The sequence below is a fragment of the Protopterus annectens genome, chromosome 4.part0 (genome assembly GCF_019279795.1).
Source record: "Protopterus annectens isolate FY-2018-M chromosome 4.part0, PAN1.0, whole genome shotgun sequence".
Taxonomy (NCBI): Eukaryota; Metazoa; Chordata; order Ceratodontiformes; family Protopteridae; genus Protopterus; species Protopterus annectens.
The window spans coordinates 153,900,166-153,922,945 of NC_056733.1; the positions used below are offsets into that span (position 1 = coordinate 153,900,166).

The 22,780-nt window shown below is 38.1% G+C and overlaps 1 protein-coding gene across 1 annotated transcript in view; it reads right to left on the reverse strand.

Moving 5' to 3' along the window:
* DNAH9 (dynein axonemal heavy chain 9) overlaps positions 1 to 22,780 on the reverse strand; it is a 3,419,770-nt gene that overhangs the window by 1,802,386 nt on the left and 1,594,604 nt on the right. Inside the window, exon 29 of the mRNA XM_044069722.1 lies at positions 14,757 to 14,914. Within this exon, the coding sequence (XP_043925657.1) occupies positions 14,757 to 14,914 (158 nt within the window). The remainder of the gene's footprint in view (positions 1 to 14,756; positions 14,915 to 22,780) is intronic.

A 22,780-nucleotide genomic window follows, 5' to 3' on the forward strand; every position in this document is an offset into this window, starting at 1 on the left:
GCCATAGGTGTGAGTGCATGTGTGTGTGCGCCTTCTGTGGAAGGTTGGGCACCGGGCTGGCAACTCAACACTGTAAAACTCCACTGCCAATCATGAGCGGACAGGTGATCTGCTGTGGCAACCCTTAACCAGGAAAAGCCGAAAGAAGAAGAAGAATGAAAATTTTACCAAAAACTGCTCAGTAACCAAGTTTAAAAGAAATGAAGACTCCTAAAATAGAACCATATGAGTTTGTATTACTAAAATAGCAACCTACTCATTTCTTCTTTTTGACAGATCTTATTATGCCATTGGGTACAGTGCTGGTGGTATAACAAAGCAGAATAGGTCAAAGTATTTTAAATAAGGTAAAGCTTGATAACCCATGTTTCACCTGAAGTAGACATTTAATATCAATAAAGTTCCCAGGGCATCCAAGATAACAGGAGTACATTTCTAATATGTCTTGTCAGGTTCCTGTCAAACGATCGAATGGACAGATTGTCAAAACCCATAAGGTTGAGACCGTATGATGGACAATTCAGTCAGTCCGTCTAAACATTCTGAGATCCTGTTACAGCAGGGATCAGGAAATTTGCCATTTTCTCCTCTGTAGTGCAATCTCAGAGTTGGCATATATAATTAGCAGGGGGTATGGGGGGTGCAGGGGTGTTTGTCCCCCCACAAAAGCATTTTTTCTGTTGTATGCGGGTGTTGTTTGCATTTGAATTATTTTTTCGATGGACTGTATTGTCAATCATATGGTTTTGATACGAGTTTCAATAATCTGGTTCATTAGATCACTTGACATACATCCTGTCTTGTCTAGTTTACATGCACAATATTTACATTTTATCTAGTTTACATTTCTATTTATTTATTTGCTAATGGGGTAAGTGGCCTAAGTTGAGAGACCCTTTTCAACTGTGAACCTGGATACTTAAGGAGCAACTACACTAGGCAACAGAAAACATAACGTTTGTAAGTTATATCTAATGACAGAAACAATGACAGCTGCAAAACTGAAACGAAAGATTAATAAAGAATTATGACTGCCATGAGTAATACATAATGGGCATAAATATATAATGTCAATAACACAAGTGTACAAATCAACAAGAAAAACAGCTGTACAAATATCATCCAGGTGACTATCATTTGTTATAGCAACAATTAAGCCTAATAAGTTTGTAGTACAAGAGGGTTCTATCCAATGTCACTGAAACATCTACATTCTCAATCAGAGAACAAGTGATTTTGTGTTGGATTTAAAAACTACCACTACTGTGTTGATTACAAATGCTAGTTCCTCCAGGTAGGTTCTATCTTTGAAAATGATTTTCCTTTCATCCAGAGTAAAGCTGAAAGTGGGTCAGGATAATGTTTGGGGCACTAATGTTACTGTTTTTGGTCAGTCTTGCAGTTTAGGGAGGGCCTTGCTGAAGATTAGTTAATTTTTATATGAGGAATGCAGTAATGTGTTAGGTATTCTAGCCACTGGTGAGCAATATGTTTGAAGAAGAAGGCAGTGACAAGTTACATAGGCAGCAAAACAGATTTTTAGGAGTCTAAATCAGGCCGTTGTTATATGATGAACTATGGCCAATAACCTGTAGAGTATATACCAGCTTTGTTATCAAGACATTTATTGCTTGGGCTTTTCTAGTATCTGGTTACAGAAAGTTAGAGATGCTTATAGCACAGTTTTTTTGTTTTCTTTTGTGATAGATTAATGACAAACAAGGCTCAAGGGACAGACTAAGGCATTTAAAACAAGTAACCTGATATATACCATTATTCAAGGGTCATTGATAAGGAAAGGTGTGACATGTAGTAGCCTCAGTTTTTTAACACCTTTAGTAACCTCATACATCACACAGTGACATGATCAAACATACATTTAAAAAAGAGAAAAACTATTACAACATTTTTTCATGCAGCGTTCATAAATGGTTGCTTTCTTAATAATTATTATTCAATTTAACAACGCACAGACTGCTTATGTACTGCCTTCCCTGAAATTTCCTCCTTCGAGCTTGTTAGTTTGCACGTATAGTTCCCACAGATTCCATTTATTTCTATGTAGTTTTGTCCTTCCCTTTTTTAAAGATCCCACCTCTGGTTCTTTTGAATACTTTATTACTTTACAACACTCCATAATTTTGTTATAGTTGGCTTAGTGTTTGATTTCCATTTTCTAGTCATTTCTTTTTTTGGCAACAAACAGCATTAACCTTAGACGAACCTTATGTTTAGACATTTCAATTTTTATATTTGAGCTAAAAAAAAAAAAAAAAAGTCCTCATTTCCAAAAAATATTTCCTGCAACATTTCTAACAAATGACTCTGCAGGGAATTTATGAACTCTACCAACTCACTGCATTCCAAACAATGTTCCAAAGAAGCCCTCTCTTTCCCATCACACCTCTGATGAATCCTATCTACCTGTGGAAAATTTTTCGCAAGTTGACTTGGGGTATAAAAATACATATGCACACACAACCACGCAAATATCCTAAACCTTCTAGATTTTGTTGCTTACTCAGGAGCCATAGAAACCCTCCCATTGTTCCTTTGTATACTGATTTTCCATAATAATGTTCTTGTCTTTTCTGGTTGATTCTTATAGTTATCATGCATCATTTTACATGTTCTACTAATTATCCTTATTTTAACTACTGTCTAGACTTAAGGATGAGCTCAACTAAAGCTGGACTTTCATTTAATACTCTGCCATCTCCATTCTGTCTATACTCTACTGCAAACCCCTGGTATGGAAGGCACTCATAGACTCACAGTCACAGGACGATACTAGGCTACTGGCCCAGGGGCCCTTAGAAGCCTAGTCAAGATTTTCACCAATTTCCCCACAAAGTCAGCACCTGTTTTCCCTGTCCAAACTTTTGCCTGGCCTTATCCCACTCTGTGACTCCCAACTATTTTCAACAGATACCTTGGTTTGTTTGTTGATTTTCTCCAATAAATTCCAGCTCCCTTTTGCCCATTTTCTTTGCCTGTACTTTGCAGCCATCTTCATTGAGAAAATCTTTCTCCATTCCCACATGAGCTTAGTTCTCAAAATATTTTTTGTAATTATAATATTCTGTATGGTTGTTACTCTTCTCCTTAAGGGTTGTTGTTGTTGTGTCTTTCGGCTTTTCTCGGTTAGCGGTCACCACAGCGGAACTCCGGTCTGCTAATGATTGGCAGTTGATTTTTACTTGCTGAGTTGCCGGCCCTAACGCACAACCTTCAATGAAGGTACGCCCATTCATGCATGTCTCCATAGAAGACGCTCTAGCTGAGAATCGAACGGGACAACGGCTTGCTGTGAGGCGACAACACTACCACAGCACCACCTGCATTAAAAATCCTGCTCTCTCTCTCCTTATTTTGTAAATTCCTTCCTGTTTCAATATCACTTTTTTCCTCTTTAATTTTTAGTCTTCTGCTCACATTATGTGTATGAGCCTTAACAGTGTAGCTCTAAAGTATCCTTTCAGATCTGGTAACATTAAACAACCCTGCTCTGTGGGGAGAAAAACAATTTATCCCACTTTTTTTTTGGGTGGGTCAAGACAGAAGTTCATTCAATTCTTTATAAATTGTGGTTCACAGCTTCTCCTCCGGATGATAAAAATAAGCCTGACCTGTATACAATACTAAAGGGATTAGAAAAGTTTTCACTGCTTGCACCTTGCAATCCACACTTGCGTATAATCAGGAGCTTCCAACTTCTCTGTTTATTTTAGTTATTTATTTATTTTGACATTTGTTTATGGGGAATGTCCGACTGGAACAGAGGCCATTTTCAGTGGTGGCCCAGGGAGAAAGGCTCCAGGCACATGTCTTTGCAATGTGGGAGGAAATCGGAGCATCCAGAAGAAACCCACATGAATGCAGGAAGGACATGCAGACTCTGCACAGAAGGCACCCCAGCCAAGAATTGAACCAGAGAGCCTCTTGCTGTGTGGTGATAACATTAACCTCTGCACCACAGTTGTTCTTTTATTATCTTTTAGTAATCTCTTTCCAGGGAGAAAGGCTCTAAACGCATGTCTTTAGAATGTGGGAGGAAATCAGGACACCCATAAGAAACCCATGTGAATGCAGGGAGGACATGCAGACTCCACAGAGAAAGCACCCCCAGCAGAGAATCAAACAGAGGAGCCTCTTGCTGAGAGCCTACAATGTTAACCGCTGCAACACCACTGTTATTTTATTATCTTTTGTTAATCTCTTCCCAGACATTAATAGCTGCCATAATAGAATCCTTTTTTAATCAAAACACTGAATAGCCCATCTTGTCTTGACCAATGATATGGGGTATTGATGAACAATGCACATGTCTGAGAACATAGTTTACTGCTATAGAATTTATCTTCATTTATTTTATATGCTGATCAGGTTGAAACTGTCTCAAAATACCCTACAACACAGAAATATTATTTTCTGGATTTGTCAAGTACAAAATAATATCATCTGCAAATAAGGCTAACATACCAATTATACACTTGAATTTGTGAATTTCTTATCTACCAATAGCTCTAAGTATAAGGCAAACAACATAAGGGAAATGGGACACTACTGTCTGCTTTCTTTGTTAAAATACAGTTTATCTGAGAAGGACCCTTTCACCTTGATTTTTGCCTCTGCTACATCATATATTTTACTATGTATCCAATTATTCTACCAAGAAACACATATGCTGCCATTGCCCTACTCATAAAATCCCACCTTACTCTACTGAATGTCTGCTCTGCATCGACACCCACTAACAATTACAGGGTGGTCTTGCATTCTGCTTCCATGTCATAGCCTCTATTAAATTCCAAAGTTCCTTATTTTTGACTTGTTGGCATTAGAAGTTAACTTATTCTGAAAAATCTATGTCCATAATGCACAGAAATCAGTTTGCAATATATATTATAACCTGTCAGGTGATTTATCAGAGCTGAACTACTGTACTTCCTTAAAACAGTTTCTGCACTGACATAGTCAAACATAAAAAAGACAGAATAAATCACTGTTCCAAGAATGGCTAATGATACATGACAAATGGGCTCAGTAAAAGTTTCAGTTTCGCACTGCAGTATAGCCACTCCAAGGGTTACATATGTGGGTATGACCTCTTCACTGAAGGAAATAACATTTCACAATCACAACATTGCTAAATTATAACTATACCACTAAAAATTAATTCAGGCCTCAACATACTATCTTAGATGTAACCACATAAGAATATTTTTCAACAGGAGATAACAGACATTCTAAAACATCAAACACTGGTCCAAGATATCTTCATCCCTACATATAGCAACTCATGTCATGGATGTAAGCTAGTTGAATGACCAAGAATGGAAGTCATGGAACAGTGAGAGAGACTATGTAAAAGTGTAAGATGTGTATACTGAATGTAAGTATTTCCCTTACTCCAAGATACAGCTATATTCACCTTAGTATGTATACAATGTGTGGAATTAGTATGTATAAGTTGTAGGACTGTTGGGGGTACAACCTCCCACTTTGAGGATGCACTGGTGCCTGCCCACCTGCAAATAGTTATTTAAAAGGAGAACAGTAAGTTTTGACACCCCCCCCCATAATTCTGGAACTTGCAGTTAAGACAGTTTCTTAGTTTGTAACAGGGAGTTGTGATGTTTTTATCACTGAACTGAAGCAGCTACCCTAGGCAAATGCCCACACTTGATATGTACTATGTAGCACATGGAGTGCTGCAATTACATTCCCATATTGAGAAAAAGATTAAGTGCTGTCTAGAGCAAAACCCAGTCTTAATGTTTAGAGGTGCTTAATAAGTTTGTTATATACCATTAAGTACTCCTAAGATTATGTCTCTGACTAGGGACAGTGCTGGCTGGCAACGAACAGCAACAGAAGGCAAAGTAGCCTTTAAAATCTGTTTGAACTTCACTCTGTCACACAAACAAAAAGTGTGGCAATATGAAGTGTCTAAAAGGCTGTTTTACCTTCTGTCAGGAGGGCACTTTGTTTCTGCTTGATGTATCTTTCAACCATCACAGATTTTGCCTCATTTTCGCTGTGCCCTCTGATTTTTCTGGTAAATCACATAGGATTACAGTCAGTTAATAATGCCACTCATCAGAGTTTCATACTTCATATTATTCAGAAAGTACAAGTGGATGAAAAACTTGTTTTTAAGTGAATTATAATATTTAAAAATTGTCGCCGATTTTTATCCTTTCTTCCCCCATAATTTCTGAACTTGTCTAGCATTCGTAAACAATGATGATGACAAGTATGCAGCTTTCTGTTTGTCAGCTCAGGCTTTTAAATCTGGTAAAACACATGAAAAAGTGTAGGAGATAGGAGTAATGGGTAGTACATGGAACAGATACAGCTCTGTCCACTACAAAATATGATCGCATCACTGACCAAAATCTTTTACTGTTGTGTTCTTGACATGGATGTCAAGATTCACCTTTTGAGCTTTGCTCTCACTTTGACATCCATGTAGAGAATACACATCATCAGCTCCCTTTTTCCCATTTTTCTACATGGGGTCGGGTATCGTGTTAACTGTCGCCAACTCCTGCCTGCCTGTCACAGATCTTCTTTCACACAATCCATCCACCTCTTTGCTGGGCATACTCTCTTCCTCTTACCTTCTTCCTGTCTGTCTCAAATCTTCCTCACCAGATTGTCTTTTCTGCAATTGGAGCTACTTTGGATTCTGCTCTTATGTCCTCATTTCATCTGTCACACAATGTGCATCTTATCACCTTTCTCAGGCGCATCATTTTCATCACTTCTAGCTTCAACTGTTCTGCATTTACTGCCCAGGTTTCTGTACCATACAGTAGTACTAGTCACACCATTGACTTGTACACCTTACATTTCAGCTTCTTTGGCATTATTTTGTCACAGACTACACCTGATACTCTATGTCAGTTGGTTGCCGCCCCTCTGATTCTAACTTTGACCCCTTCTTTCAGACTATCGTTCTCCTCAACTACTCCTCCCAGATACTTGAAGCTGTTTACCTGTTCCACTATCTTCCCTTTTATCTCTATTCTTGGCTTCTTCTGATTTCCCCAATTTGCTGTCATTACCACCATTACCACCATCTTATCTGTGCTTAGTTTCATCCCATGTGCCTTCAGATTTGCATTCCATTCTCCTATCCTTTGCTGAAGTTCTAGCTCAGAGTCTGCCTGTACTGCCACATCATCTGCATACAGCAGCTTTGTTGATCCATCCCCTCCAGCCTGTTTGCTAATGTGGTCCATCACCAGTATGAACAGCAGTGGGCTCAGAGCTGAACCCTGATGTACACCTACACCCACTGGGAACCCCTCTATGATTCGGTCATGTTGAGAGAATACGCAAGTGAGTTATAATCAGAGACCAGATCATAATCCTCTGTGTAGTTTAAACTAAAAGGAGCCATTTTCCCATACATATCTGTTCCTCGATTTATTGGTTCCCAAGCCTTGTACTTAAATTTCTTCAGCTTATAACGAAGAATTTTAATGACTCCCTGTGGAACTAGGCACAGTATATTACTGCCATTATAAACTAAATTATGAAGATGTATGTGATGCCTTTTCCTCACTACTTATACAACAGCAGATTTTCCACACATTCTTTTCTTTGTCGAGCAAACCATATCTTTAAATTATGCAGGAGACAGGATATGCAACTTTGGGTTTCAGGAAAATAAAGATGCTATTTTAAAGCATAAGGGAATGTATCATGAAGTCGACCTAATCTCAGAGTTCACATTTATCTGTCTCTGGAGAACGTCATTACTACCAACCAGTCTGTTGTTCTATAAAGCAGCAACCACACCGCTCAACCTCCAAATGAGAGAATCAGGGACAATGGACCTTAAAATCAGGGGCAATCAGGGACTCCTAATTAGCATAACATGAATATTCAAATAAGCAAATTAACACATATACATTCAATCATACAAGAAAGACGGGACATCAGTTAAAGAAATTCTTATTGCATTTATAAGTTTAGTATATGTTGCTATTTTAACTAATTTTGTATTAACATGCATTCCCTGGGGGATATAGTGTTTAAAACTCAAATGTCTTATTTAATGATTGCAAACATGAATGTATTTGCTGGAAAAAGAAGAAAAAATATTTATGAAGAGCAGGCCAAAAATCAAGACAAAATTCTACACATCATGCGCAGCAAACCTTTCCACCTCTTAACACAAGAACCAAACACGAAACAAAAACTGATGAGGGGAGGAGCGCAAAAGGCCAACGTCTGAAAGAGATTTTTTTATTATTGTTATTATAAACTTAGAATAACACCATACTAGCAAGTCTTCAAATTTTAATGACTTTGCCAGAAAAACACAGGATTTATGAAAAAGCGACCAAAAATATGAGAAATCGGTACATTCTAGAAAAAGGCAAGTCTAAGGGCAATGCTTTCTGCTGCACATTCGGGGCGTGTTATGCTGTTTCATGGATGTGGATAACAACATACAAGCAGTGGAAATGTTTGTCTCTTTAGTATTATATACTAGTCAGGCATATTTTTCATCAACCAGAGGAGAAGTTAAGCATAGCAATTAATAAAGAGTTGAAATATTTTATCTGGGAGGGGGAAGAGAGCAAGATTAAAGTGTGAATAGTTGATCCTTTCAATAGAACAAGGTGTTTTGGGATTACTTGATTTAAAGGGGTATTTCAGAGCTACCCAGTTAAGGCTCCTACACATAGTAAAAACAGAAAGCTATAATTCAAAGTGGAAAGAGATGATGACGAAACAGGGAAGAAGCTCAAGAAACGAGGAGAGACTCGGATTTTGGATGCAGATCCTTAAGAAGAGTAACAATAACCATACTAAATATTATATTCATAAAGTAGTAGAAAGTATTCTAAGAACTAAGCCAACATGTGAATGGAGAAAGGAGATTCTGCTGACAGAAATGACTGCTATTTGGGATACAGAGAATAGGCAAGAGGGGGTGGAATTCACTGGAGGGCACTAGCAAAGAAACCAAGGTATTGGGAGCATATAATAGAGAGGGAAAGATAATTGAATATCAAGAATACATTTGGACTGCAAGCTAAAGATTGCCTTTTCTATCAAGGATTGATATCAGAGTATCGACAAAAAGAAAGGAATAGGGGGATCCTAAGTGAAAGACCAGTACTGGTAGAGTTTTTAGTAAAATCTAGAACAGAAGCTGCTGTTTTAAAAGGGATAATTAGAAGAGTATATAAAATATTGCATGATAACTATAGGAATCAATCAGAGGAGGTAAGAAAGGATTGGGAGGAGATATCGGATAAGCAATTCATACACAGTGGGAGGATATATGTTTGGGTCCCAAATATGCAACAAAGTCTAGAAGATTTAGGATTTTTGCTTGGAAGTGTTTGCACAGGCATTTTATACCCCAAGCAGACTCCAAAGAATTTGTCCTCAGGTAGATTGTAAATGTTGGAGGTTTGATGGGGAGGAAAGAGGTAATTGGGAACAAGATTTTAGGAGTGCAATGATCTGGCAGACTTTAAAAATTCTCTGCAGACTACTCTGTCAGAAATACTGGTTTAATAAATTGTTATAACTGAGGAAATGAGTTTTATGAGCTGTGACATAGAATCTGAATTGCCTAGATATAGTATGCATCTATATTACATAATCAAACTTTTAAAAGTTCGAACATCATATGGTCAACATCATATGATCAAACTTTTAAAAGTTCGAAAATGTAATTAAAAAAATAAACCAAAGAAGAAACCTACCTGAATGGTTTAAGCAGGGGGGCAAATACCCCTGCACCCCACACCTCCCGCTCTTTAAATATACCAACTCCAAGATCACACTACAGTGCAGAAAAGGGAAATCTTTCCATTCCGGACTGTACGGAGATCTCCGTTGAAACATTCAAACTTTTAAAAGTTCAACAACGTGATGTAGACCCATATAGTATGGCCTTCCTGAGTTTAATTATGTTGGCTTCCAGAAAAGCAATTACTTGAAAATGGAAATCAAGGTCTAACACCAACCTTACTAGAAGTAATGAATACAGTAACATAGAAAAAGACCTGAAGTGGGATCTTTAGAAAAGGGTATGAGCAAATTACATAGAAAAAAATAGGAATTCTGGGAACAAGACATGCAGATTAATGTTTTGGGGGAGGAATGACGTTTAAGGGAAGACAAGACCTGAATGAATTATGTAATGTCCGATTGAAAATGACTGTATAGAAGATTACAGGTGATGTATAATCACAAAAGTCAAATACAGAGGAATTCCAATCGAAGAAGTCCAGTTTCCCTTGTGGACAAAAGCAGTTGATGCAATAAACATTTTTTCATATTTTCGTCGCTTCAGGTGCTTTTTTGGCTTATGTGATAAATGTTTACAACTAAAAATGTGTCGATATGCCTTATTTTCATTTATATAAATGTACGATTCCATATGTCATAAGTGGTAATTCAATAAAGATGTTTCTTGTGAAAAAAAAAACTTAACCTGCCTCTTAACTTTAAATGCAAGAATAAGTCATAAAGACAAAAGTAACAAAGTGGGTGGAAAGAAAATCAGGCACAGAACATATTTTTAATACTGCTCATCTAAACTTACAACACTGCAAGTATAACAGGTTGTCTTTATGCAGTTAAATAAAGTTATAGCAGGGATCAGCAGTAAATAAGATATCACTAAATCACATACATAATGTCAGCACAAACATAATCAGGCCACCTGTTTTGCCAGGTAATATACCCACAACAAATAAAATTAATTGTCCTTTTTTATTTCTATTTTCCTCAAAGGATTTCCAAGTGTTTAACATACACATGCTTAAACCTTCAGGCAATCTATGCCTCTGTGGCTTTTTTTATTTTAAATACAAACCCACTCCTTTCTCCAAGAGAATAACAATTCATCATCCCCTAAAGTGTCAATTCACCAGTTTCATAGGGCAGTATCCAGTAATGACATATTTCGGTTAAGACTTGCTGGAGTCTGAGACGAACAAAAATATGAGATTAACATGGTCATTCTGTAAGAATGCAACATCAAAAATACAGCACACTTGCATGGATGCTATGGGTTAGTCTTACTTATCTACAGTTCTGCTTGGTGGTGGTGGTGGGGGGGGCTCATATTCTCATCAGCAGCCCTGAAGGAAAAACAAAAACACACATGCAATTCATTCCTCCATCTCAATCAGTCTGAACTAAACCTCAGACCTTCTGTGGACAATAAATTTCCTTGATAAACTTGCAAAACTCCAGTCACACCACCACTACATTTCAGCTTTAAAGATCCCCCAGCTCTCAAGTCCAGTGATTAGCAATGGCAACAAACTCCTTCATTTCTTTGCGACAAATCCATCATACCCATATTCAAACTCCTTCTCTGGATAAACTCTAAAGTCGAGCCATAAATTTAACAATTCAAATGTCCCATTCCTCTCAACTTCAATAGATGAATGGATAGTTTCCGTTTGTCTTTTCCTGCTCTAGTTAATATGCGGACTAAGCAGACCTAATAGACGCATGCATCTCAAGTCCACTGCTGAATATTAACCAGGCAGGAAAGAAAGACATTTGATGTCATCTTCTTCACCCAACCAGTAGCATGCAAATCAGGTGCAATAAAGAGATGCTCTGATTGACTGAATCATCTGCCATCATAACAGAGGTATCTTTACCAGAAATACTGGGTCAAGAAGCAGCCAAATTGCCAGGCAGAGCTGCAGCTGCACTTCTTTGTAAAGCCAGGTGCTCCCAGGCAATTCAGACACTTGAGAACTATGACAGCAACCATTATAATGGTTTTGTTTTCTAAAAAAAAAAAGGGCTTCATGTCCCTTTAATTATTAAGATTGTCACACACAGCGAAAAAGACATACAGAGAGACTGTTAGACTATGGCACTCTCTTCCATGGCAGGAGTCCATCAATTCTTAACTTAACCACAGACAGGACATATTATTTGGTCAAGAAGACTTGGCTAGACTGAAAGAACAAAAGCCCCATCCAAATGGGAAAGAAAACATGAATTACCAAAATCCTATCCCACTTCACTTGTCTGTGTCTCTTAAATATGTGAAGACATTTTGTGCACTAAAGCAATGCCATCTTTAAGCCAGTTCTAAACAGTGTTAGTCAAGTTTGTGTGGCTGCTGCAGCCAGTTCTAAACAGTGTTAGTCAAGTTTGTGTGGCTGCTGCAGCCAGTTCTAAACAGTGTTAGTCAAGTTTGTGTGGCTGCTGCAATCAAGTATTCAGATTCAGAGTTCCAAGTTAGACTTCCATAGAGGTATAAGTCACTCAGACATTCTGTAGCTGGGCACAAAACTCACCAGGTAGGCTGTAGAAGCACCACGACTACTGGTTGGTTGCACATCACCCGCCCATTCAAATGGTACTGCAACAGCTTTTTTTTTCCACAGCTGATAGATAAATGAGAGCAAAAAGTCTGCCAGGTAATCAGCAGCTGACACTGCATTAGTGAAAAGCAAGGGTCATCTAATGGTGAAAGCCAAGATCTGCAAGGTTAGAGCACATTAGCAACTAAACATTAATGAAAGAAATGATTTAAGGAGGAACAGCATAAAGGTAAATAAAGTCAAATCTGTAGCTCTGCTTGGATGAGCTCATCAGTATCTCCATCTAATTTCTCAGTTTATTTTATCCTTACTAAGTTGAAAGCATAACAACAGTTCAAAGATACCACCCCATACTGCTGGTTACATCTGGTGCTCCATTTAAAAACAACCAGTGTGAAAGAGAACACACTGGTTATTATAGGTGTATAGTATCCTAGGACTGAAAACTAAATTCCTGTAACCCACCTCACTACTATATTTCAATGTACTTACTAGTGATCAAAGCATGCATATTTGACTCGCTGGTTTCTGAAAAATAAATGCCAAAACTTAGGAGCCTGAACAAAATCTCCACTCCCTATAGGCAGCGTTTACCATGGAATGTATCAATATATGCATCATCCTGGAAACATAGTTCAAGACCACAGAGAACATCCCATTAGTGTAGGATTTTAACACCTATCTTACATTCAGGCCCACCACTCTAGACAAAGACAGTCAATGTGATTGTCTCCCTATATCTGTAAAATAAAATCTTACTTCCAGACTTGTGAGACAGGGTAATGACCTGTAATGCCTCCATATCCAACTTAATATTAAAACCTCTTATCACATCATAGCTAAATATAGGACGTGCTCTATGCCCCCCACCTTGGCCCATACCTCCTACTTGACTAGCATGGACTCCCTATGCATTAGGCCACATGCCATTCTCCTAGGGGACTTCAACTACACTTCCATCAACTGAGAGACTTATATAAATCTTAACAAGTATGCCCAAATGTTTCTGGACTTCATAAATATAAATTCTCTGGACCAGTTGAACCAGTTATTCTTCACTTCAACTGGGGGAGACAAAATCCTGAACTGGGTCCTCATCAGTACAGGACAGCTCTGTTCCCCACAAGTTATAACTTCCTTCCTAAGTCAAATCAGTCCACATATCAGTCACATTCATCATAAGAAAGAGACCAGAAGAATCTTCAAATGCCTCAGTATTCAAAGATTATACAAAGGCTAATCTATTAAAATGTAGTGATTACCTGGATAAATTCATTATCCCATTCCAATCTGATGAATCCTTTTCAGCCAAATTCTATGCACATATGAATAGTTCTTAAGATGCATCTGTCCTCCTCAAAAGTAAATATAATGCCAAATTCAAAAATAACCCCCCATAGTGGAACCCAATGTAAACATGCTCTACAAGGCAATAATAAAAAACTCACTGCTACAATAATAAAAGTAACCCTCCAAAAACATTTCATGCCAGATTAATGGAGGGAAGCAACAAGCCATCCCCATGTACAAAGATGGGGATCAATAGGCCCAGGTAATTATAGACTCATAAGCCCAACCAGCCTAATCTGTAAGGCTATGGAAAAGAACATTATAGAATTAATAAATAAGGACATAGGTAGGCTATAAACTCTTGATCCAAGCCAGTTCAATTTTGTCAAGGGTAGATCCTACCTGCTTAATCTGGTCGACTTCTTCAAAATGGTTACTGAAACAATGGATAAGAAAGGATTAAAGTCTTTAAATTAAAAATTAAATTACATTAAAGGATTAAATAATGCCACACAATAAAGTTTCATACTTCTTATTGTTCAGGAAATGCATGTTGATGCCAAGCCTTTTTATTCTATTAACCTTTTAAGGGGATTAGAGTAATATTAGAAGTTAATCCCCCCATTACAGTTGGCTTTGTCCAGTTCTTGAGCAAAATTTTGAAAAGTATGATACATAGCACTGAAAGAAACTATTTCATACTCCATTCAACCAGACAAGTGATAAGAGAGCCTATATATCTCAGCTGATCAATTAGAATTTAGGGAGCTTTCCTTTCTAATTCATAGCTCTTAATAAATTGCATTTCTACTGATTCTTATTATGTAATATATCTTCATTTAAAATAAATTGTTTAACAGCATGAAGAAATGGTTTTGTGTGTGATGAAAATAGAAGACTATTGATATACAGTGCACATTTTTAAAAACAAAGACAGTTGCAAGTCTGAAGTCAGAAGAATAGCTCTTGCACTTACTTTTAACAATTAGACTTATAATAGCATTCAGTCTGTGAGAGGTCACTCTGGTTTCTAAACCATCCCAGCCTGCATATAACCATTAGAGAGTATCAAATTCTAACAATACCTTGAAATAATTTTATACGTTATACATCACTTGTGACACTCACCTGAAAAGGGCTTTCAGATTCTCAGGTAGTTCTGTACGTCCTGCATACCCTGGGTTCATTGTGATGAAAATTCCTACACTAGGAATCAAGTTGATTTCCTCCCCAAGAAAGTTGAATCGCTTCTTTTTGTCTCTGATGGCATCTTGGATTGTTTTAACCTGAATGCAACAGTCATAAGTTATTTTCAATAGTTTGTAAACTGTACCTACTTTTCAAGTACAGATGTTATCATAAATAAAATTCTAAAACCTCACAACAGCAAAGCAACATGAAATTCTGAATGAAAGAGAATGCAGACCCTGCTGTATTCTCCACCTCTAAAGGAAATGGAAACATTTATCTACCCATACCAAATACATAGCATTTTCTATAAATTCTTTGTTAACTGCCAGAGGTGTGATGAAGGTTAATGATGATGAAGGTTTTACTAACGTAAGCGCTCTCTCTTGCTGATTTGTTTACTGCTTGTTAACCAGGTATATTTTAAATGTTATTGTTAAATTAAATTTGCCCTCCACAGAAATGTCTATCTGAAGGTTCATATCTGGTGCTTAGAACTTATTTTCAATATAGTCGTTTCATTCACTTTCCAAATTTTAATATTACGCATCAGAACTGCCCTTCAGTAGTACAATGCATAAATTAGTACGCAAGTGTTCCGAAAGTAAAAATACTTATTTGCATTAAAGATTATTACATAAAATGCATTTTTAGCACCATAAAATTGTGTGTTTTGAGTCTGCTTAATATTTTGACTAGCATGCTTAAGTATGATTATTTCTACATAGCATGTCTTTGCTAGAACTGAAAGTATGCAAGCTAGCACTGAGTGTACAGGAAGCACTCTGCTAACATGCAAAGGACTGAACCTACATACTAAAACTAACATACTTCAAAGGCAGTACACCTTCTACCACCCTTCTAATAAAGATGATGACTAAAACCCTGCAGTGAGATGGTACAGCTGGAAGGCCTTCACTTGCTTAAAGCATCACATTACTTCCAACTACAGAATAAATCAAAAAAAAATCAGCATAATAAACTTTCATAGGTTTTTCTCCTCAGAAAACAATCCTTTCTTTGAATGTTTCCTAGACAATTCTAGGTTGTGTATAGCTTAATGATTTTTCAGGCTACCAGTGCTTTAAGTAGAAATCCAATATTAGTGTACTGTACGGCCAACATCAGAGCAGGATGGAGATGCTGAAAGAGTCAGCTGCCTACAATGCTGGTTAGAGAACAGTACACAGTACACAGTAAGATCAGATGTTTTTTAGTCCTACTTTTCTTAAACATCTAAAAGCTGTCCTCAGTGAATGCACATGCTCAGGAATGCCAGTCAGGAAGCAAAAGTTCAGAGCCTACAGAAGTGCATCACAGAAAACAATACACCATTCCTGATGCAAATACCATTAAAATGATCTTCTGCATCTGCATCCCCTTTTCCAAGCATTTTTGATTTGGCATGCCATAAAGAAATCTACAGAAGCTCCCCTGACACCTTGCCATGCAAATCTTTTTAACTGGCAATACAGAGGGCCAGGGCAATAAAATTGCATATTTTCTTATGCAGCATGTGACAATGTTAGGTACTGCCAACTATGCCAGGAGAAGTAGGGCAGCAGATGTGTAACATATGCCAGCACAGCTAGATGGAATTTTGTAAAGAATTATATATCATTTATATATCAAACTAATTTGTAAAGATGCTTTTGTTGAAAATGTATTTGTAAAGTTGCTTGTGTTAAAAATTTATCAACAGTGTGTTCTGCTGGACGAAAAAGAAATGTACATTTATATCAGACTGTACCATTGTAAATAGCATACCAGAAGAGAAGTGATTAATGTCAGTCCAGCTAACTTTACTTTGAAAAATAGTAAGAAATGAAATTATTTAATTTAGGCCATAAAGATTGTATCTTACAGTGCTGGCTGCAGCCAAAGATGAATGGCTGTTCCAGAGAATGGTTTATTAGCTCCTGTACTAAGAATTAAATATGTTATGGTTTTGTGACTTCCAGAAGCTGCAACAGATCTTAACAAAGCTCTATCTGTGTGTATGGTAACACATATGTGCTAAATTCTGCTTCAGTTTTTAGCCAAGGGGGTAGTATGGGAACCAGAAGTCATATGACCAGATGTGTGTGATGTCATGCTGTAAGCCAGCTCTTTAATGATATTTTAAGTCTCAAGGCAGTTTGTTTTAGAACCTGACATATTAAGATCACTCACCTACTTCATCTTGCCTTGCTCTAGTACGTGACCAGGGAATAGTAATTCTTTAGATCCATTAGGAAAATATAGTGAGGTTAGTTAAGTACAGTTTTTCTGTATGTGTGTGAATCTTGTCGCCTGTGTTATTTTAATATTTCCTGTGAGCTGAAACTCTGGTGTTTACTGTAAACAGATATTCCATATGTTTATGTTCTTTTATTATTATTAAATATATCTAAAACTTTCATTGTGGCTGGTCCTTTAGAGAATATTTTAACCTTTGAGTGCACTTATATCTATTTGGTGATTCTGTAGCCACTCCTAAAAGCCTTACTGCATTGGTCAAAACACTACCATTTGTACTAATATCACACAGTATAATTGGTACTCTTGTAATAGCCTTAGCGTAGCTGGTGTTGGAGTGTCTGGTGCCAGTAACTACCTTATAGTTTGAACAGAATGGGGACATAGCTAGTAAATCTGTGCCAGCCTTTCCCAGGTGTGTGTGTGTGTGTGTGTGTGTGTGTGTGTGTGTGTGTGTGTGTGTGTGTGTGTGTGTGTGTGTGTGTGTGTGTGAAAATCAAATCTCAAGGTCTGTTGTGTGTGTGTCAGCTACTTGCAGCAGGGACATGAAGCACTGTTTTCACAGACAGTGTGCTGTAGGACTTGACTTGGACACTCAGCTGAGGACTCAACTCAACAGCTGTGTCAGTGGGGAGTCTTACTGGGAACCTGGAAAGAGAGAGAGAAACCTAGACTGCGGAATGAGTGTGCTCCCTGTATGCTCTTAAGGGAAATTGTGCTTGATGCAGAGACCTGCATCTGGAAATACTGTGTGTATCTATTTTTATTCCAGGTGAATGTCCCTCTCCAGAGTCAGTGGTGAGGATTCAGGCTCCTTGATTACTGGCCCAGAGAGAGGACGTCACACAGCCGATCAAGTTCACATATATTTTTAAAAAGGGATTGAATACAAGGGTTATAAGTACTATCTACTCAATCTAATAATGCTGTATATTTAAAATATTAGAGCATGAGTGGGTTTTCTTTAATTTGCTTTGTGCACTACTCCAGGGGGATAACAATGCATTTGTCAAGTAGATCTAACTGTATGAATAACTGAAACAAAATAAATGACCAAACCTCGGTAAATGATATGACGTTTCAGAGAGACCTACAGGTTTTCTTTGCACAAGACTAGTTTCTCAATAGTGAAGTATGACATTTTATATGACTTGGAACAAAGTCTTTAAAGATATCCAAGACACAGAACTTTCACAACACACCTTGCACGTCCCATTCACCTGTGCCAGTGTACATTACATCCTTATTCTGTTCACCCCCAGCATGAAGAAAAGGCTCAGCATGCTCTTCAAAAGCAATAACAACAGTATTTTATTTTCAATAACTAGAAGTATTCCAGAAGAATTACAGCTGGGTATCATCACTTGTTACTTATATCAGAATGCATGAAAATAATTCAGAAGCTATAGCAAGGGTCAGTATTTGAATATTATATACGTGTCTGTGTATTTTTTTCTCTTCTCCTACTGGGCAATAACACAAGTTATTTCCTTATTCCACAGCACTTGCCTAAAACATCCCAAAGGGTGGGCATGCAGTGAGGTAAAACAGGGAAGGCCTTAGCTATATTTCACTGTGAGAACAACATGTAAATTTAGAAACAAAAGAGGTATGTATATTAATTAATGGATACGTAACCAAACAGCAGAAGAACTAAATGCATTAACTAGTATTTAAGCTTAGACTCTTTGGAATGTCACTATGGTTATACCACGAAATTTGCTATTTTAATAGCTGGAGGCTGACACCATTCAAGACAGGCAGGATGCTCTTCGTGTAACTAAACATTAAATAAAAAAAGCATTCTTGAATTCTGAATCATTGTTTTTCTATGCAGCAATTGAGTGTAAAACAGAAAGGATGAAAGTACCCCTTAATGTAGTGAAAAGCAATGCTGCCGTATGAGAGAAATTATCTTAAGCATGAAAACCATTCAAAACATTTCTGCTGTGACTGCATATGTTGTTGTTACAGTCACTGCAGAACAGCCATGACCTCCACTTTACATAAGTGTCTCAAGTGGATTGCTCAAAGTGCACAAGAAGATGAAAGGGTTAAATATTCATGTCCCACTCCCAAAAGCAAAGAGGCAGTTTTAGCAGCTATCCCAAGATGATGAAAGAATGCAACACTGGCAAAACAAAGTGAGCAATGAGACATTTTAATGAGGCATTTTAACAAAATCAATAACAATGTTCTCAACAAATAAGAAAGCCTAGATGAAGAAGAGAAAACTATTGTCAGTGGATCTATCCAAATATTAGTACAAGCTTTTGAAACCATGCAGAAATGTGTAGAACACCTTTACATTCAGAGGATACAGCTGCAAATGTATCATTTTTCTTTTAAGTAACTTTCTCCCATAGTACTTGCAGGCCAGCTGACACTTACATACCTGGCCTCCACCAACAGCCGCCTAGAGCTACTATTTCACCATGGGATGAGACTCAGGGGCAGTAAGAAGTAGGAGTGGGAATTAGTTACTTTAGCTTATACTATACTGACCTCTGCTTTTTGTTATTAGCCCAAAGGTGCACGGTGTGTCACATATAGGTGTAAGTCTGTCCTTTTTGCTAATGCCCCACACATGCTGTCTCTTAGTCTTCATAACATCGAGCCCCATAAAATGTATCTACTGGATCATCACTGCATAAAACTATTATCTTAGGAGGATAAGAGATCATAATACCAGTATTCAAATGGGAATGAAATGTCACTCAAAATAAGTGTTTTGCAATGGATGTTCCCCACCAGCAATACCTCAAACACCCCCAACACACACACACCCTTATATCATACGTCTTACTCTGAAATCTGTTGAATCCTGAAGAATGAGAGCTCAGTATAAAAATAATCAAGCATGGGCTGCTTTTTCTTTGCGATGTCTCATGCAAGAGTTAACAAGCACAAATCAAACTATGATCTTTCAAACAATGGTACAAAAGGCAATGATCATTCATGCACAAACTAGCTCAGTTCGAGAAGGTTCACCCCGAGCACCTGAAGGTAAACCTCTACATGATCAGCTCACGGGGTGCTGCTACAAAATCCTGTCTGCTCTGTCTGACTTCTCCTATATCCTACCTCTGAATGTGCTCATAGTGCTGATGACCAATGCACTATCTCCCAATCACTAGGGGTGTTATCCCCCTTCCTTCATTTAAAGAAGAGAAGCATCACAATTCACCATTTCCATTAACTCCTTTCTCCCTTCTGGCTCTTGAGCAACTGTGTGGACCCAGGTCAGTGGTAATGTGGGCAAACATCCTGTGCTCATGTCATCAAACCATGTTTTCATTCTGGGGAATGAACTGATGTCTCTTTTGTTTGGAACCCATCTCTAACAGAAACTTAAAATTAGGCTTGTTGGCTGTTGGAGAAGCACCCACCAAGAGGAAAAAACGCTGAGAGAAGAAAGGAGCCACTTTTGAGACTAAGTATTTTTCCTCTGTTTATTTGCTAAGTTTTTCTGCATAGCCACCTATTTTGAGCATTTTCTGGCTTGTTAAATTTGATTTCTGCATTAGTAACTGTATTTAGAGCACAACCTAGAGCTGTTTACTGAATTTCCTGTTTGCACTTATTTTTAAAATTGTTTTTTTCTCAAAACTTGCATTTTATCTGTCTTTGGCCTAGCACTCTTGTGTGGGGTCATTTACTGCACTGTTATAACTTGTTGATACTTGTTAACCTCTGCTATCTCTGAAAAAACAAAAAAATCTTGCTTTTTTCCCACTTTTCTGAGATTTAAAAAAGTTCAGTTACAGGCTTGCTGTTCTTGAACTGTTTGTAAGTGAGGCCATTTTGTGCTTGGGCTAAAGGAAAGTCTCTCTGTTGATCAGTGGCAGCGAAAAACATTGAGCAGCCTGCCTGCCCCTGTGGTTACTGACTTGAAACTGTAGTTTTATTGGCCATTCTGGGTCAATTCCAAAACTCCTTCATCTTCCTCCCTTAAAACCTGGTTGCCTCATGGTTTTGGCATCTTTTCAAGCTTGTTGGCTGTTGGTGAAGCACCCACCAAGAGGAGAAAACGCTGAGAGAAGAAAGGAGCCACTTTTGAGACTTTAAGTATTTTTCCTCTGTTTATTTGCTAAGTTTTTTTGCATAGCCGCCTATTTTGAGCATTTTCTGGCTTGTTAATTTGATTTCTGCATTAGTAACTGTATTTAGAGCACAACCTAGAGCTGTTTACTGAATTTCCTGTTTGCACTTATTTTTAAAATCTTTTTTTCTCAAAACTTGCATTTTATCTGTCTTTGGCCTAGCACTCTTGTGTGGGGTCATTTACTGCACTGTTATAACTTGTTGATACTTGTTAATCTCTATCTCTGAAAAAACAAAAAAAAAAAATCTTGATTTTTTTCCCACTTTTCTGAGATTTAAAAAAGTTCAGTTACAGGCTTGCTGTTCTTGAACTGTTTGTAAGTTTCTGTGAGGCCATTTTTTGCTTGGGCTAAAGGAAAGTCTCTCTGTTGATCAGTGGCAGTGAAAAACATTGAGCAGCCTGCCTGCCCCTGTGGGAGTGGTTACTGACTTGAAACTGTAGTTTTATTGGCCATTCTGGGTCAATTCCAAAACTCCTTCATCTTCCTCTCTTCATAGTCCCACATCAGCGAACCAAACACATAAATACACAAAAACATACTCAAAGGCTCTAAATAAAAATCTACCTAAGCAACAGAGACCTCCAAAGCAGACATCCAAGCAAACACTACCTCAAAACAAAACACACACAACACATAACCCACAAAGTCAGTGTGCCAAGCAGCCACAGCCCTTAAGGCTGAATAACACACCTGATACTCCTGTTATAGGTGACTCTATTGTCAGACACACTGACGTCCTGCTCACCAGGCTGAATAAAGAGAAGGTCACAGTGAGCTGCCTGTCGGGTGCTAGGATCCGACACATAACGCAAGCACTCAGGTCACTCCAAAGCAAATACAAATATGACTCAGTCATTGTACATGCTGGTGTGAATGACCTGAGACGTACCTCCCTGGACTACATGAAAAGAGACATAGAGGAGCTCTCTGATCATGTAGCCCAGGTTGGTATGACCCTGACCTTGAGCAGCATCTTACCCTCACCTAGAATGATGCCACAGTACAAAGACAAAATGATCAATTTTAACAATTGGCTAAAATTTTGGTGTCATTCAAAGGGGATCCAGTGTCTGTCAGCCTGGGATGACATGCTCGGCAAGCCACGTTGCTTCGCTAGGGATGGCTTGCACCTGTCACCACTGGGCTTTCAGATATTGGCAAAGGCTCTTGCCACCCCCATAGTGCCTTTTTTAGGCAAGGCTCAAAAGTCAAAGCCACCCCCATAGACAGCACAAGGAACAAGAAACTAAGGGTAGTGCTGCTAAATGCCAGAAGTCTTAACCTCAAGATGCACGCACTCGAAGCTCTCCTCAGTATGGAGAACATCGATATCTGTGCAGTGACAGAAACCTGGTTCAAGGCTCCAGAGAGCACCCCAGCACTACCAGGCTATACCTCATATCATGCTTTTCAGCCCCAAAACCCGGACCGAACCACAAAAGGAGGGGGAGTTTCCATATTTATCAAGGATATCCACACCTCCAGGTTAGTGGCTTTGCAAGAAGTATCGGGGGCCATCCATGTGCAACTAACAGTGGGAAAGACTGCTTTTCAGTTTATAGCATCCTACAGACCACCCTCTCAAAGTCAGGAATCCCATTCGGCTTTCCTGAAAACATT